The sequence below is a fragment of the Macrotis lagotis genome, chromosome 1 (genome assembly GCF_037893015.1).
Source record: "Macrotis lagotis isolate mMagLag1 chromosome 1, bilby.v1.9.chrom.fasta, whole genome shotgun sequence".
NCBI lineage: Eukaryota > Metazoa > Chordata > Mammalia > Peramelemorphia > Peramelidae > Macrotis > Macrotis lagotis.
The window spans coordinates 867,698,399-867,716,902 of NC_133658.1; the positions used below are offsets into that span (position 1 = coordinate 867,698,399).

Sequence of the window (18,504 nt, forward strand, 5' to 3'; positions counted from 1 at the left end):
GGAGGAGGCTATTTATAAGTACCAGACACAAAAGTCAGGAAGCTGGAGTTTTATTCTGCATATTAATGGGCAGAATGGAGCACAGCAAGTTTCAAAAATTGGGAGCCAAAAACATACTCCTAGTTCTCTGATTAATAGACTGTGTGTGGTCTTGAATAATTACACATTTATGGATCTTAGTTTTCCCATTGAGGAAAAAATCTGGTTTATGATCTTTGAGGTCCCTAGCAATGCTGACTTTTCTCTTCTCTAAGTATCCTCCCAGCTCTGACATTCTATGTTCTAAAGCCCTTCCTATTTCTGACATTATCTGTTCTAAGGTCTCTCCTACTTTTTATAATTCTGGGTTCTAGTTTCCTTCCCAACTTTAGTGTTTTCTGTCTAAAGTCCCTCCTCATCATAGGTTCTAACATCCTATACTCTAACATGCCTTTCAGCTCTGACATTATACATTCAAAGATCCTTCCCAACAACAATGTGCTAAAAATCCCTCCCATCTCTATCGTTCTATGTTCCTTCTAACATCCTATGTTCTAAGATCCCTTCTATTTCTAATATTCTGTGTTCTGATGCCCTTCCCAATTCTGATAGTCTTTATTCTAAAGACCCTCCCAGTTCTGACATGTTCTAGAACCCTTCCTACTTCTGACATTCTGTGTTCTAAGGACATTCCCATTTCTGACATTCTGTACTCTTATGACTCTCCCAGCTCTGATAGCCTGTGTTCTAGAACCCTTCCTATTTCTGACTTTCTCTGTTCTAAGACCCCTCCAACTTTTTATAATTCTGTGTTCTAATTTCTTTCAATGTATTGATGTTCTCTATCTAAAGTCCTTCTCCATTCTATGTTCTGTGGTCCATTCTAGTTCTAACATCTTATGTTCTAATGATCCTTTCAGCTGACATCATGTGTTCTAAGATCCTACCCAGCATCAATGTTCTAAAGACCCTCACATCATTAATATCCTATATTTCTTCTAATATCTGAAATTCTAAGATCCCTCTCATCATTAACTTTTTTTCTGTTATTCCTTTAAGATTTGATATTCTGAGCCTTCCCAGTTCTAACATTCTACATTCCAATGACCCATCTAGTTCTGACATTTTTTATTTCAAGGTCCCTTTCAGTCCTACCTGTCTATATAAGTCTATGACTAAATTGTTAGTCTTCAGGGCCCTAATTTGGGGCAGCTAATGGCCCTCATACGGGATTCAGTTGTTTCATTTCTTTTCCCCTTGGCCATAATACAATGGACGACCGCAGCAGGTCAGGCCCCAGTCCATGGGACACCTAATATTTACCCGCTTCATTAACATGATGGGCATTTCCCTGAGTATGGAGAATTGGTTCTCTGCAACTGGTAATGGAGCTTTCTTGGTTTCCACAGGTTTCAGATTTGGAACCAGGAAAAAGTTACATGTTTCAGGTACAGGCTATGAATTCAGCTGGGACAGGACAGCCATCTTTGCCCTCTGACCCTGTATTAATGGAAGATAAACCAGGTAGGAGGGCTTAGAAGAGCATAGATTTGGAGTGGGTGTGGTCAAGACAGGGAAGCCCCATTCTATATACTTCTTTTTCTGCTCCCTTCTTTTTTCCAAACCTCACCCTTTCACCTCCATACAACACATCTCCTAACTTTTCCCTAGCCCCATCTTCTTCTTCTACATTTCATATTTTCCTCTCCATGTTCACTAGCAGAATTATGTACAGCCTAGCTTTAGACCCAATCTGGCTTCTTCTCCCCAAGTCCTTTCTCTTGCCCTTAGTTTCTTCATCTGTAAAAAAAAAAAAAAAAAAAAAAAAAGGGAAGTGGATTATCTGACCTCTAAAGTCCTTTGAAACTCCAAATCTTTGTAGCTATTATCCTAAGGTTTCTATACACACACACACACACACACACACACACACACACACACATTCTAATGTCCTAAGACTCTTTCTAGATGTGACATTTTGCATTCTAAGACTTCTGCTAGTTCTGACATTCTATGTTCTAAGGTCTACCCTCTTACCCTCAGAACTGACATTCTACATTCTAAAACTCCATTCACATATGATATTCTATGTTCTGAGGTTTCTCTGATGTTCTAATATTCTAAGATCTCTCCTAGCCCTAAAATTACTTGCTATAAGATACAATTCCAAAGTCCCTCCCATCCCAGACACGCAGTACTCTTAAGACCTCATTGAAGTGGGACATTCTGGGTTCTAAGGTTCCTCTGACAATATAAGTTCTGAGTCTCCTTACAGCTCTTCTGTCCTTTCCTCTCTCCTCCTCTCTGCCTCCTTTTTCCTCAGCATGGCTGAATACATCAAACACTGGGCTGGGAAGCAATATGCCTGGGTTCTACTCCAGACGGGACCAGGGACTTGCTGTGTGACCTTAAGGAAGTTCTTTTGACTTTGAGAGGGAGGGAGGTCCCAGTCTTTTTACTTTTGTTTCTTCTGGTGCATGGCCCTGAATGTTGTGCAAAAGCAGTCTCTGGGAGTATGAATGCTGGCTGAGGGGAGCCTACCCAGTTCACAACACCAGAGAGGACTGATATTTTGTGTCTTTCCTCAGATGCCCGGGAAATCCAGGTTGGTGTGGATAAAGAAGGCTCTATTTTCATGGCTTTTGAGGCCCCTGAGGCTCCAGATTCCTCTGAGTTTAAATGGGCCAAGGATTATGAGGGTCCTCCAGACCCACAAAGAGTTACAGTGCAAGATGACATCTGCAGGTAAATGTGGGGAATAACTCAAACATCAGCTATTTTCCCCTCTCCCTATAGGTAAAAGAGCAACATCTTGAGATGCAAGTTTTAGTCTCAGCTCTGCCACAGCCTTGCCGGGTGACCTTGGGCAAGTCACTTGTATCTCTGAGTCTCAATTCCCAACCCTATAAAACAGATGTTGGAATACAAGATGTTAGTGCTAGAAGTTATATTATCAGTCATCCCTAACTTCAAGACGACAGCAGTGCCTAGCTTGTTCTTCAGCAAACTTTGAATGAACCCACATCTGGATCATCTTTGTGGAGATAAAGCAAGGATGGGGAGCCTTCCTTTGACCATTTGGATATTTAGAATTTCATTCTTGGGCCATACAAAATGATCTTAAAAATTAGCCTGCTATAGTTGATCAAAAATTTAATTAATTTACCCCTAAAAAGTTCCTAGATTTATTGAATTTTACCTGCAATTGCCTTGGCAGGACCAAACCAAATGATTCCTCAGGCCCTATAAGGTCTCAAGCTGTACGTTCCCTGCCCCTGGGGATACAGCATCAGTGCAATCGTTGCCCTATACAGTGTGTGACTGTCTACTCAGGGGAATCTTCAGGGTACCCTAAGGCTCCATGTGTCCTTCTAGAGTCCTTCCTTCTTCCTACCCAAACATTATTCTGAACTTTCCTGTTAATAATAATAAACAACAACAGTAAGGTGGTCTAACTTCTAGAAAGTCCTTGTAATATTTCCTTTTTTGACACTGATAATGATGTCAGATGGGGGCATTCCCAATGAAAAACTTTTCTCTGCCATTGCAGATCAGCACCTTTTTCTTAGGAACTTGATGGAGACACCAAGAGAATAAGTCACTTTACCCATATTTACATAGTCAGAAAGTGTTAATGGCAGAATTCAAACAAGGGTACTTCTGACTCCAAAAAGACCTCTCTTCATTACACTACACTGAGACAAAAAGAGAGCCATGGTCATATTCCCATTTCTACAAAAAGAAAAGGAAGGAAACAGGCAGTTATGAAACATTTACTCTGTGACAGAAACTGTTAAGCGCTTGGCAGTATTATCTCGTTTAATCTTTACACCAACCCTATGAGATAGGGGCCATGATTGTCCTCATTTTACAGTTGAGGCAGGCAGAGGTAAAGTGATTAGTAAATCTGAGCCAGAATTTAATCTCACCCCTGTCTCCAGGTCCAATGTACTCTTTTTTTTTTTTTTAGGGTTTTTTTTTTTTTTTGCAAGGCAAATGGGGTTAAGTGGCTTGCCCAAGGCCACACAGCTAGGTAATTATTAAGTGTCTGAGACTGGATTTGAACCCAGGTACTCCTGATTCCAAGGTCGGTGCTTTATCCGCTACGCCCCCAACTTCCAATGTATTCTTTATTCACTATGATACCACCTAGCTGCCATTTTATAGTGTTTTTTAAAATCAATTATTTATTTATTTTAAAATTTTGAATCCAGATTCTTTCCTCCTCTCTTACACCCACTGAGAAAGCAAATATTATATCAATTATATACCAATCATGTAAACATTTCCATATTAGCCTTATTCACCCCTCAAAAAACCAAAAAATATAAAGTGGGAAAATTATCCTTTGATTTGAACTCTGATTCATCAGCTCTCTCGATAAAGGTGAATAGCACTTTCTCATCATGAGTCTTTTGATATTGTCCTAGATCACTGTATTGACCAGCCAATATTTTCACAATTGAGCATCATTATAGCATTGCTAGTCTTCACTATGCACAATGATCTCTCAGGTTTTCTCACTTCACTTTGCATCAGTTCATAGCGATCTTGTCATGTCTCTCATCATTTCTTAAACACAATAGAACCCTGTATATTATAGTTTAAAAAGCATATTACATCTATTATCTCACTGTATCCTCACAATAGTTGGGGAAGGAGAAGAGGAAGAGGGAAAGAAAATGGAGGAGGGGTAGGGAATGGCATGATTGTAATCTCCATTTTACAGATAAGATAATTAAGGCTCAGAGGTAAGAACTGACTTGTTCTAGATGGACCCATGTTATTCTACTCCCCATTCATCAGCAAACAGGTCTTTGTTTCACTGTCAATTTGAGCTCTGAACTCAAGATTCATAAACTCAGAGAATTTAGAACTAACTATAAGAGACTTGGGGGTGGGAGGAAGCGGGGCAGGTACGTTCCTCAGCGTATACAGCGCTAGACCTGGAGTCAGGAAGAATCTTCCTAAATTTAAATCTGACCTCAGATTTGTGATCGCAAACAAGTCACTTAACCCGTTTTTGCCTCAATTTGCTCATCTGTAAAATGAGAAGGAAATAATAAACCATTCTAGTTTCCTTGCCAAGAAAACCCCAAAGGGGTCACAAATATGGACAAAATAAAATGTGGATAATAGCACCCACCTCCCAGTGTTGTTGTTAAGGACAAAAATAAAACATTCATAAAGAGTTTTAAAATATTAAAATATTGTATAAATGCTAGCTACTCTTAATGTCTATACTGTCCAAATGAATTTGCCCTAATTTACTAATTTTTCCATTATGAATTCCAAACTGATTTGAATAAACCTTTCATTCTTGCCCAGGGTTTAAAAATTGCTAGTTAATGGCTCTTCACTATTTGATCTCTGAGGTCCCTGCTAATGCTATACCCTGTAGTTCTATTTCATAGGATCATAGATTATAAATTAGAAGGCATCTCCAAGGGTATTTATTTAGCCTAATCCCCCTCATTTTACAGATGGGGTATGAATTCTAGAGAGAAGGAATTTACTAGAGGTCACTGTATAATTTAGAAAGCTAGAGATTGAACCTAAATTTCCTGACTCCAAAGTCAGCACACTTTCCCCTGAACCACATTGTCTTCATGGCTTTTTGGGGCCAGTTAAGATGCCTCAAGATCCAGAATAGGGAAATGGGAGGTGTTTGAGAACCCAAGGAAAAGATCTCCTGAGTATCCAAGAGCCTAATTAAGGAGCTTCCTATTTCATTCCCTCCTAGATCTAAGATTATTCTGAAGGAACCAAGCAAAGAGGACCTGGGAACCTATTCAGTGACAGTCCCAGATGCAGATGAAGACATTTCAGCAAGTCATACCTTGACTGAGGAAGGTAAACTGCCCCCAACCCTGAGAGTATGGGTTAGTGGAAAGGATATTAGTGTTGTCTCCATTGAACAGCTCAGTAGTGCCACATTGCACAGAAGAAACTCATCTTCTTGAGTTCAAATCTGACCTCAGACACTCATTAACTGTTTGCCTCAGTCTCCTCCTCTGTAAAATGAGCTGGAAAAGGAAATGGCAAACATCTCTAGTATCTTTGCCAAGAAAGACACAAATTGGGTCAAAAAGAGTTGGACATGACTGAAAAATCACTGAACATTTCTCCCATTAGACCGTGAGCTCCTAGAAAGCAGGGACTGTCTTTCTTTGTATTCCCACAAAGTCTGGCCCACAATAGCTACTTAATGAATGGCAGCTGTAGGGGCAGTTAGGTGGTGCAGTGTGTAGAGCATTGGCCCTGGAGTCAGGAGGACCTGAGTTCAAATTTGATCCCAGACACTTGATAATTACTATGTTACCTTGGGCAAGCCACTTAGCCACATTGCTTCCCCCAAAAGAAAGAAAAACTAATAATAAAAGGCAGTTATTTGACTAGAATCCTAGGTGTCAGATCATTGACAAGTCACTTCCCTGTATTGTCTATAAAATGAGAAAGTTGGATTCAAGGATCATCAAGATTCCTTCCTGATATAACATTATGTGATTATATGAGAGAACAATTAACTTTCAGTCTGGAAGATTTACAAATCCCTTTGGGGATTTGTTGCTGCTCTCACTCACAATTATAATCAATCTGGAAGTCAGGAGACATAAATTCCAGTCCTAACTTTGCCACTAATTCATTGTGTGATGTTGGCAAACCACTGTGCCACTCTTAGACTCAATTTTTTGAATGAATGAATCAATACAACAATGAAATAAATATTTATGAAGCACTTAACAATATGCTGGGAATATTAAAAACAAGCAAAAAAACCCAGTCCCTGCCCACAAAGAGCTTACATTAAGTGAGAAAATTTAAAAAAACTGAACTGAAAAGTGAGGGGAGCAGGAAGAAGAAAATTAAGGTATCTGGCACAGGGTAAAATTTTGAAGTCCAGAAGACTAGGAGAAAAATGAAGGCAGCCCAGAACAGTCACTCCACAAAATGGAGGCTCTAGGAAAAACTAACCAAGGGAAATAATAGAAGTTTTACAGATGGCTATTCCATTGCAAGGGCCTTGGGAGTGGTAGGCTCTTCCAGGGTGAGGAAATCACAGGTACTGAAGGAAATTCCAGGATGAGCAAGCAGTAGTAAGGGCATGGCTTAGATGTCCAAAGGAAGTAAGGTACAGGAGGAGAATGCAGTATAATGAAACTTGAACTCTCTCTTTTTCTGTGCTGTTATAAAGATTCCTGGAAATATTGGAATTGAAAGACAAAGACACAGCTAGAAATTTGTACATCTAGGGCAAGAAGGAGTACCAAGAGTCAAGGATGTGGCTGCTAGGATAGAGGATATACACCCCAAGAATACCATCAGGTTTCTATGTGACTTAAAAGACTAGTCCCTGAGGGGGAATATGAGAAAGTAGGAGATGAAAAAAGAGGTTCTGTCACTAGAGTCCTAAGTAGTATGTGAGCATCCTATAAATTTTAATACACCTGGACAAAAGCCTGGTCACTCCACCTTTGTTACAGCTTTGAGTAAAAGGATAGATAATGAAACTCTAGAAAAAGAATAGTGATGACTAAGGGCCAGTATGACTTTATCAGGAACTAGATTTGTAAATCAGGTGAATGATAAGGATATAGTTTATCTATATTTTAGCAAAATGTGTAACAAAATAATTCATTTTACATTTTATTAACAATATGGATATATATGAACTCAACTATGACATTGTTAGGTAAATTTAGAAGTGGTTGAATGATGATACTCATGGAGTAGACATTAATGGGTCAGTTTCAGCTTTTAAGGTCTTTAGTAAAGTATCTGATCTTCACCTTTACATTTTTATCACTTATTTGAATAAAGGACATCCTTTATTCAAATTTGAGTTACTGATGATTTGCTAGATGACAGAATCTGAACATTGGACAAAATCCAACCAGATGGAATTTAATGGTGGTCAATATAAAGTCCTATATTTGTCCCTCTGGGACAGGCAAAGCAATCCATCTATAAAAGATCTATAATAATAATAATGAACATTTATATAGGACCTAAAATTTTTGTATCTGGCAGTGTTAAAATTATCTCATTTGATCTTCACAACAGCCCTATAGAATAAGTGCTATTATGATCAACAAAATGAGAAAACTGAGGGAGACAGAGGTTAAGTGACTTGTTCAGGTTAACACAGCTAATAAGTACCTGAGGTCATATCTGAGATTTTCTTGACTCCAGAACAGCACTGTGACACCTAGCTGACTATTTTGTTGAATGCCAAGTTCAATTATTATGATTCTACAATGTGACTTAATATAGCCCAGAAAAAGGTAAAGGCCATCCAAAACTGAATTAATTGAGATTCAATGTCCAAGGACAAGAGATGGAACAGTCCTGCTGTAATCTGGTCTGGTCAGATCACATCTAGAGTATACTATATTTAATTTGGCATCACATTTTCTGAAGTACATTGATAAGCAGTTGAGTATCTAGGAGAAGGCAACCAGGATGATTTTTTGTTGCTAGTCATTTTCATTCTTGTATGACTCATTATGATTCTTTTGGGGGTTTTCTTGGCAAACATATGAGTGATTTGCTATTTCCTTTTCCAACTCAGTTTAAGAAGAATCTGAGGTAAATGGGATTAAGTGGCTTGCCTAGGGTTAACTAATAAGTATCTAAGGTCAAATTTGAACTCAGGTCTTCCTGAAAACAAATCAGGCAATTTATCCATGATAAAGAACTGGCCAAAAGATCAGGTGGTTGGGAGTAGGAGTCAAAGGAGGCCCTGATCACTGTTTTCCCGTACCTCAAGTGTGATCATGTAGAAAAGAGATGCTTGACCCCAGAGGGAAGAACAAAAGTGAATGAAATTATAAAGAAGCACATTTAGGCAGGTAGAACTATTCCAAAGTGGAATACGCTTCTTCAGGTGAGTCCTCCCCCTATTCTCCTGGGAAACTGTTCCCTTCTGGAGGTGTCCAAGAAAAGATAGTAGACCATTTGATGGATGGGCAGTAGAAGGGATTTTTGTTATGGTACCAGCAGAACCAAATGAATTCTGATATTTCTTTCAACTCTGAGATTCTATGAGGATCAAATGAAATTATAAGTGATGTTTTTATCTTTTGTTTTCTTTTTTTAAATTTTGTTTATTTAAGGCAATGGGGTTAAGTGACTTGCCCAAGGTCACACAGCTGGGCAATTATTAAGTGTCTGAGGTCAGACTTGAACTCAGGTCCTCCTGACTCCAGGGCTCTACCCACTTCACCACCTAGCTTCCCCTTGTCCTTTGTTTCCTAAGAAATGCATGACATCAGGGAGGTGATGCCAAAACAAATAAATTATATTTGAGTGAGGGGTGCTGATTTCCAGCTAATTATAATTGAATGTCTAGAAATACAAAATTGACTAGACATCTCATCCAATTTTAGCATTTCACAGATGATAAACAGAGACTCCAAGAAAGAAATTAACTTGCTTAAAGTCACACAGGTTGCAAGTATCAAAATTTGGATTTGGACCTAGTTCTACAGCAAATTCAAAACTCTTTGCATTAAGTCAAATCAACAAACATGTATTAAGTGGCTTACACTGTGCTAAGAGCTGGAGTTACAAATTCAAACCAAAAGAAAGCTATTCCCTTGCCCTCCCCTCAAAGAGCTTACATTCTAATAAGAGGAGACAATGCTGAAAAGGGCAGGGTAGAGAAGAAATGGAGCAGAGAAGGTAGTCATGAATGGAGGATGGTAGAGAAGGTCCAAAGAATCAGGAATGGAGCCTGAAAAGGCCTTATATATATATGAAGGCATTTGATAGGCCATCCTGTCCTACATGTCTCATATTTGGATTGTTGACTCCTGACTTCAATTTGATCTTCTTGTTCTTTCTGGCTCTAGAACTGGACAGGCTGAAGAAATTGAGCCATGAGATCAAAAACCCAGGTGAGTATATAGAATTCAGAGAGAATGTCCTGGGAAAAGATAAGACTGGGCCTGGTGGCTGAGATACCTAGTCTGGAGTTCACAATTCATAAACTTAGAAAGACTAGTCATTTATTTATTGAAGGATAAGGATGAGCTTAAAGGTGGTATCAAAGTGATAACAAAAGAGGGACTGGATATGAAAGGAGAGGGAATGAATAGTAGAGGCAAATGAACACATCCTTTCCTTCTATTTCCTAGTAATTAAGCTGATATCTGGCTGGAACATTGATATCCTTGACCATGGAGAGGTTCGTCTGTGGCTGGAGGTTGAAAAATTATCTCCTGCAGCTGAACTGCATTTAATCTTCAATGACAAAGAGCTCATTAGCTCTCCAGTAAGTGTGTGCTCAGAATTCCTAAAATACAGGTTCTCTTCCCCCTTAATTCCCTTTGTTTCCAAGCACCATCACTAATAGAGATCAGCAAGAAGGCACTGTAGAATAACCAAAACCATCCTAGACCAAGAATCAAAGGAACTGAGTTGGTTTAATTTTTGTGTGATTTGGGGAGAAGAGGAAATATACATATATACACATATGTATATATGTATAGTCTGACAATCATCAACCAATGTTCTGGAATAGATGTTAAACAATACAATACACGTATTAGGTAGACTATAAGCTACTGGGGGGCCAGGGAGGAAGAGGAAAACTGATCTTATTCTTTTGTTTTCGTTTTTGTTTACCCAGAACCCTGGACAGTTCCCTGCATATATCAAATGCTTTAAAAATATCTATTAAATTGAATATGCCAGAAGCTATATTGCAGGTGAGGAAAGGGAGTTTAGATCTCAGATACCATCTAGTTTAACCCTTTATTTTTAAAAAAAATGAGGAAACAAAGCTAATAAAGGTTAAGTGCGTTGCCCAAAGTTGCTCATAAGTGGCAGAAACAGGACTTGAAACCAGTTCTCCTGACTTCTATTACAGTCCTTTTCCCTCTGTTTTGTTTTCACAGACACATAAAATCAATTTTGACAGAGAAAAGGGACTTGTGGAACTGACTATTCAGAACTTCTCTGATGAAGACATGGGAACATATACAGCTCAGCTCCAGGATGGAAAAGCTAAGAATCAGATCACTCTGGCCCTAATTGATGATAGTAAGTAAAAGCAGACATGATCCTAACTGAATTTTGGGGGTTTGGTTATGGCATAGAAGAAATGTCAAAAAATGTCAAAAAAAAAAAAAGCTATGAGGAGACAACTTCTCAGTCCCCTCTCTTTCTACAAACCCTGAGACACACCCTACCTCCCAGGTATCCTGTGTGGTCCCCTGTAATTCCTTCCATTTCACCTAAGCCAACTTTCCATATATGGTCCCCTCTCCTTCCCACAAGGAGAGTCCTATTCCACCATTCCATCCCCTTCTCTGAGCAAGACTGCCCAGACAAAATTGTGAAGGAAGCAAAGTTAAGCTCCCCCTTCCCAGCCTTCTAAGGTACCAGGTGATCACTGAAGTGATAATTAATGACTAAAGAGTTGCTGAGAACCAGGGTTAGCTGAGAACTAAGGTTTTCACTCCCAACTAATTTTTTTAACTGATACATGAGTAGCCAACTATACTGCATTAGCTAATGAACAATCAATTAACAGGTTTCTATTGAGTACCTACCTTGTGCCTGGCACTGAGACAAAAGTGGGATGGTCCTTTGTCCTCATGGTCCCTGCATCCTGGGTCATTTCTACTCAGCTTGAGATTTGTCTTGTCACTGGACTTCAGCAATTCTGGAGAAAAGAGCAAGGCTGATGATTTTGCACAACTCTGCTTCACATCAGTTCAAGAGAGGTCAAAACACCTTCATAATGTCATTGGTCCTTATCAAGAACAAAGACCAACAACAATATTCTATGGAGGAAGATAACTTGTAGTCTTATAAAAGACATGCAAAATATGAAACAAATAAATACCAGCAAATGTAGATCAGGAAATGTAAATCAGGAAAAGGTATCAACGATCATTAAAATACAATGAGAGGAAGGAAAGAGAGGCAGAGTTGGTGTGAATAAATGATGGAGTGATGATAGATTCTAGAAGACAAATTTCATAACTCCAGCACACTAAGTGAACTGAGAGGCAGCTAGTGGTTCACTGAATAGAACTTTGATTCTGGAGCAAGAGAAACCTGTATTCAAACTCTCACAAGCTATGTGATTCTGGCTAAATCATTTGGCCTCTGCTTGACCCAGTTTCCTCATCTGTAAAAAGGGGATGATAATTATACCTAACTCCAATGACTAATTGTATAGATAAAATAGGATATTTGAAAAGTTCTTTGAAAACCTTGAAGTCCTATGTAAATGTTAATTATTATTAATATTATGATATTAACCCATCTTAAGAATCGTCCTTTCATAAAGCTAATGGAAGGGCCTCAGTAGGAAATAGCTTCCTAATTCCTCAATTATTAGGTAGTTTCTCAAGGAGTTAGGATGGGATAGAATAAGGAATCTGTGGGCTCAAGTGGTGCTTTGAACAAAAGCCATGAGGTATATAGATAGCTACATATTCAGTCCATAAGTACCCAGACTACCCCTTCACCCTGGTAAAGGTTTAGGGTCAACCCTCCCCCCTTTCACTCCTCCCTCAGGTTTTTAGCTGATTTCACCCATCCAGGAAAACTCCTGTGATTGTTCAGTCTTCTTTTCAGCAAAATCCCTTCTCAAAGCAAGGATTCAAGTCAGATCCAATCAACAGTCTTATTAAATATTTACTCTATTCCTGGAACCACTAGACTCAGCTTACAAAGACAAAACTAAACTGCTCTCAAGGAATTTTCATCAGTCTTCTGATTTAGAATACTGGTTGCAATTATGTAGTCTGCTACCCCCTGGCTAATGGCATTTCCCTCAATCTGGGTTTCTACAGCTTTTGATAAACTTCTGAGGGCTTCAGCTGCTAAACGCAGAGACTGGAAGAGAAAACAAGGTAAGGGCATCAAGTTGATCCCCAGGTAATGGAACTTTTTGAATCCAGCCATTCTTGAAAGTCCTCTCCTGAGTCACATCTGTATCTTTGAAGGGAATATCCAAACCAAAGAAATCATAAGTCATTTGTCTATTGAAGAACATGATTTCATATTTAATATTTTAGAGGGAAAATATAACTGGAACCTAAATTTTACATCCTACAGACTACTAGGGTTTTATCAAATACTGTTTAGAAAAAGTCAACCTATGTTGTTCCAAAGTCAGAAGATTTGAGTTCAAATACCATCCCCAATTCTTATTAGCTTAATGGTCTTGGGCAAATGGATTAGCCTCACCTATAAAATAAAGGGGTTGATCTAGATGGATTCTGAGGTCCTTTCTAATTCTATATTTATGGTCCTATGACATCCTTGATATATTCATTATTCCATTCTTCTCTTTGATACTATTAATAACCATCATCATCATCATCATCATCATCATCATCATCATCATCATCAACAAGTATTTGTTAAGTTTATGGGCTAGGTGAAATGCCAAGCACTAGAGATGCAAGGAAAAAAGCAGAAATAGTTCTTGACTTTAAGGAACTTAGAATGAAATGGAGAAAATAGCATGCTTATAAATGATACATCAAGGTAATCTGAGAGGGGAGGGCACTGAATCTGGAAGAACTGGAAAAGATCTTCTGTAAAAGATGTGCATTGAAGTTGTCTTGAAGGAAGCCATAGAGCTGATGGTGATGGGGATGATTGGTGAATAATTACTGAGCATAAATTTTTTCATGTTAGACTTAGAAAGAATTCAGTTCAGTTCCATTCTATTCAACAATCTATTGCACACTCATTCAATTATCTTTTTTTTAACTTATATATGGACTTAATCCTCAGAAGCCCCAGAACCCAGTAAGTGTCCCTTAACAAAGCAAAATATTAAAGTGAAGATGTAACTGATATGTGAGCACTAAAACACAGAGGCCAATCAGGATTGATTGATGCCAGGTAGCCAATCCTTCTCCAGTTCTAACAGACATGGGTGGGTGGATATGTTTGCATTGGCAGGTCCCCATTTTGTGGAGCTTTTGCAGTGGAAGATTACCGAAGAATGTGAAGTGATTCTGACTTGCAAGGCATGTATGATACTTTTGTCCTTGTTGGCTTCAGGGTGGGAGACAAAGATATTCCCCAATGGTTCTTCTTGATATTTCTTAATTTGAGGAGTCTACAGTATATTTTTCCCCCAGGACAAAATTTAAGGTCCTTCAGCCTACAATTCAGTCTAGGAAATAGTCCAAATAGATCTTGCTTAACCTATAACACAGAAAACTGATGTTAGTGATATCCCTGGGTGGGGTGACTGGTGGGAGGAGAGGAAGAAAAGAATCCATTTTCAAAAAGTGATCCTTTCACCTTCTAGGACAAGAGGAGTAATGTATATGTTCCCAGGAGGGAAAACTGAGTATAGCTTTAGTGTGTAAGAAATTCTCCCTGGAATCTAGAGGACAAGTTCCAGGGTAAGAAAAGTGGAGAGCCCTGAAATGAAAATGAGAGATATAGGTTGGTTCCAAGGAAAGTTGATAAAAAAGAGATTCTTTGAGGGATGATTAAGGAGAAAAGGAAGCTAATGACTGTGAGGTCTAGAGTCTGAAAGACCCAAGTTCAAATCCAGCCTCAGACATTTCCTAATTGTGTGACCCTGGGCAAGTCACTTAACTTCTGAGAACCTGACAAAATAGATTCATTGAAAAATGAAATGGCAAATCACTCTAGTATCTTTGTCCAAAAAAGCCCTAAATGGGGTCACAAAGAATTGGACATGATTGAAATGACTGAACAACAACAATTGGAAAGAATAGATAGAGAACTGGATCAGGAAGACTCATCGTCATGAGTTAAAATCCAGCCTCAGATACTTACTAGCTATATGACCCTGGATAAGTCAAGTCACTTAAACTTATTTACTCAGTTTCCTCAATTGTAAAATGAGCTGGAGAAGGAAATGGCAAACAACTCTAGTATTTTTGCCAAGAAAACCTCAAATATGACTATGTAGAATCAGACATGATTGGAACAACTTAACAATAACATAAAATTGGGGAGAATACTCTAAAGGGCATGATGGAAGGGGCAGGATCTGAGAAAGGTCTAAGAGAGAAAAAGGGGGGTCCTGCTTCAAGCCAATGGGAGAGAGAGATGACCTCATTTTAAGGTGGAGGGGATTCTTTTTTTTTAAGGTGGTTTTTTTTTGGCAAGGCAATGGGGTTAAGTGGTTTGCCCAAGGCCACACAGCTAGGTAATTATTAAGTGTCTGAGGTCGGATTTGAACTCAGGTACTCCAACTCCAGGACCAGTGCTCTATCCACTGTGCCACCTAGCTGCCCCAGCAGAGGGGATTCTTGAACATATGAAGAGAAGTGATCAATATAAGGGAGAAAGAATTATTTCAAGGGTAATGGGATTTCCCTAGATATGATGAAATAAATGTGTACCTCCTGGTAAACTGGGATATAACTTGGAGAAGGACTTCCCTAAAAGACAAACCCCAAGATGGGGGACTAGATAGAGAAGGTGTCTTATAATAACTTTCCCAAGAAGAAAAAAGCAGCAAGTTACAACTTCTTTGAACCTCAATTTCTCTATCTATAAAATGGGAAGAGCAATACCTGTAAAAGAAGTTTCCTCAAGATGGAGTTCCCCAACCTCAATAAAATCACAAATCCATTCCCTAGTTCAGTCCCTTTACATAGTATCTCACAGAATTGCTAAGAGAAGTCAATGAGATGATATTAAAAAAAATTTGCAGAACCTCAAACTCTGAAGATGTCAGCTCTTATTGCTACCCTTACCTCCAGAGAGGTTGGGAGGAAACTGCCTCCAAGCTTTCTAAGCTACTTGAGGGCAGGAACAGTCTCATCTTTATCACCTTAGCCATCAACTGGTCCAAAGAAACAGTCTTAAGTGCTTATGATTTGTCATTTAATTGATTTCATTGACTCAACTATAATCTAGAACATTATTAGTTCCTAAATTAGGTTCATAGACCCTCAGTGAGCCCTAGGATAGATTTCAGGTGGGAATCTATGACCTGTTCTAACTGAAATATATTATTTCCTTCAAAGAATTTCTCTCTCTCTCTCTCTCTCTCTCTCTCTCTCTCTCTCTCTCTCTCTCTCTCTCTCTCTCTCTCTCTCTCTCTCTCTCGTATTCCTGATGTGAAAAACAACAAATATTTACTAAGGCCAGGTACAGACAGACCTGGAACCAGGTCTGGAAATGGCCTCTGCATGTACAGCCCAGGAAAGAAGGGGAGATCTTTTTTTTAATGTACTTGGCACTATAAAGAACTAAGATATGAGAAATCTGGGCCTCTCCAAGAAACTTTATGGGACTTGCCAAACCAAGACCCATCCACAGATTAGAAGGCAGCATATAGCAGTGTATGTCCTTCATACAAAGAATTCAAACTAAAAAAAAGCATGAAACAACATTCTAGTTAAAGGAATTTTACTTATAAAACAAGAGAAGCCCTCACTCATGTCCTCTGGGCTGTCTCTCATTCCCCAGGTAACAAATACCAAGAAGGAGTCACGATTTCAGTGGTTTTTTCAGAAGAAGGAGAATCCAAAGGGCCAGTACAATGCTGAGACAGGAGCAGGCCATCTAGTGATTCCTAAGGTAAACATGGTACCAGGGAGTTGGGGTTAGGGTGGTGGGGCATGAACAATGGGATGAATCAAGAGAAACAAGAATTACATAAACAAGATTCTAATCCCAGCTGTGCTTCTAACTCATTATGGTCAAGTCACTTCCTTTATCTGGCTCTCAATTTCTTACTCCTTAAAATGAGGGGTTCAGTCTACAAGTCACTAAGAATTGCATATTCTCAGATCCCTCCCATCTCTGACATTCTGTATTCTAAGGTCCCTTCCAGCTCTGGTATTCTCTGTTCTAAAGACCCACCTAACTCTGACATTGTGTTCTAAGGGTCATCCCAGCTATAACATTCTAGGTTCTAAGAGTTCCCAGCTCTGATATTCTAGGCCTTGATACCAGGGCCAAATGACTTAATGTTCCCTTATGTGTCTCTAGGATTGAAAGCTAATAACACTTAGTTCCCCCTTCTAGGCCTCCCTGTAGTCTTCAGAGAAACCTCACTGGTGGAGATCTAGCTAGAAAAGAAGTATGATTCCTCTTCTGAAAAAAAGTAAAAAAAAAAAAAAACAAGAACAAAATAAACTTTTGCTTCCCTGTTGCTGACCTCTCTCCTTCAAGGAAACCAATTAAATATGGTAGTTTTGAAGGGGAGGAAAATGACCATGAATGTTTCCCCTTCCTCCTGGCCCTTGTTCTTTAGGATGAATCCTCTGTCCATGGAGGAAACATGTTCTCCTTAGCTATTGGGGAATTGCACAGATATTGGTAACAGGTCCAGTTGGATGGGATGGAGATAGGGAGCTCTGAGAGAGGGGAGAGGTCTGATCCTCCAAGGTAAGAGCCACCTCCGACCTATATTACCACTACCACCACCTGCAGCAGCAGCACAATGAATCATAAGCTTCTAAGTCAGCTGCCCCAGGAGGCACTACCTGAGGTTTTGGGGTGAGAAGATTTGAGCTCATACCCTGACCCTACTTCTTACTATCTTTGTGGTTTCATTCAAATTTCTTCCTTTTCCTGAGCCTTATTTTCCCCCCCATCCAATGAAGAGGTAGGATGAGATCAGCCCTAAAGTCCTCTCTTGCTCGAAAATCCTATGATACCCTCAATAATTCCCCTTCCACACCCTGGAGACTTTTGAATTAGGACCATGAAGATAGATGAAGAGCTAAAGTGAAAATTATTGAATTAAAAGAAAAAAAAAGTCTAGTTCTTTGCTTTTCCTAATTCCAGGAGTGGGGGCTCTAAATTTGGACTGCAGATTAAATTGCAATCAAGGACGCTGTGAACTTGCAAAATAAACTACAATATATCCTATATCCCTAGGTGGAGTAGTAAACTAGAACTAGCTGTGACAATCTTGGAGCCTGGATACCAGGCCAAGGCAGCTCACCAGTCCAGTATACAAGCCCTGAGAGCCAGTGTGCCTGGGTCCTGAGCCAAAGAGTAGGGAGGGGGTTTAGAACTGAGAATTTGGAACTGTGCTTTATAGAGGAACTGATCTAGACTGTGAACCTAATTCCCTTCTGCTCCACAGAGGATAAGATGGTTCAGAGGTGGGTGAGGCCTCTAGGTGAGGGAGGAAATGTTTAAATGTTTATTTATGCTTGACATACCTTTGAAAGAAACATTCCTTTGTTAAAACTTTTTTTAAAAGGGAGAGGTCCTTAGTTGGCTGTCTAATCGGAAACTATGAACCATAAAAATGAGCATATCTGAGCTGCAAGGGATCTTAGGGTTCATCTAGTTCATCCCCACCCCAATAATTTTGCAGCTGGGGTAACTGGGTCCCAGAGAAGGAAACTGACATGTCCATCATCAAGGTATTTTTGGTTCTACTGGAACTGTTGTGTAGTTGGCTTCTTCTATGCTCCATCTAACCTCAGGCTCTCTAGGTCCCTGGTTCTAAACTTCTCTTTGGACTCATGAGAAACCCTGGGTGCAGGCATTGAACTGAATGCAAGAAGGAGAGCAAAACCTCTGCCTCTGGGAAAC

At 39.4% G+C, this 18,504-nt stretch overlaps 1 protein-coding gene across 2 annotated transcripts in view; it reads left to right on the top strand.

The window, feature by feature from the left end:
- MYOM3 (myomesin 3) overlaps positions 1-18,504 on the top strand; it is an 82,733-nt gene that overhangs the window by 47,260 nt on the left and 16,969 nt on the right. For both annotated transcript variants that reach the window (XM_074218123.1, XM_074218124.1), the window contains 9 exons: positions 1,389-1,503; positions 2,568-2,724; positions 5,723-5,832; positions 9,834-9,878; positions 10,119-10,255; positions 10,881-11,025; positions 12,792-12,851; positions 13,915-13,982; positions 16,417-16,527. In XM_074218123.1, coding sequence (XP_074074224.1) covers positions 1,389-1,503; positions 2,568-2,724; positions 5,723-5,832; positions 9,834-9,878; positions 10,119-10,255; positions 10,881-11,025; positions 12,792-12,851; positions 13,915-13,982; positions 16,417-16,527 — 948 coding nt within the window. The remainder of the gene's footprint in view (positions 1-1,388; positions 1,504-2,567; positions 2,725-5,722; positions 5,833-9,833; positions 9,879-10,118; positions 10,256-10,880; positions 11,026-12,791; positions 12,852-13,914; positions 13,983-16,416; positions 16,528-18,504) is intronic.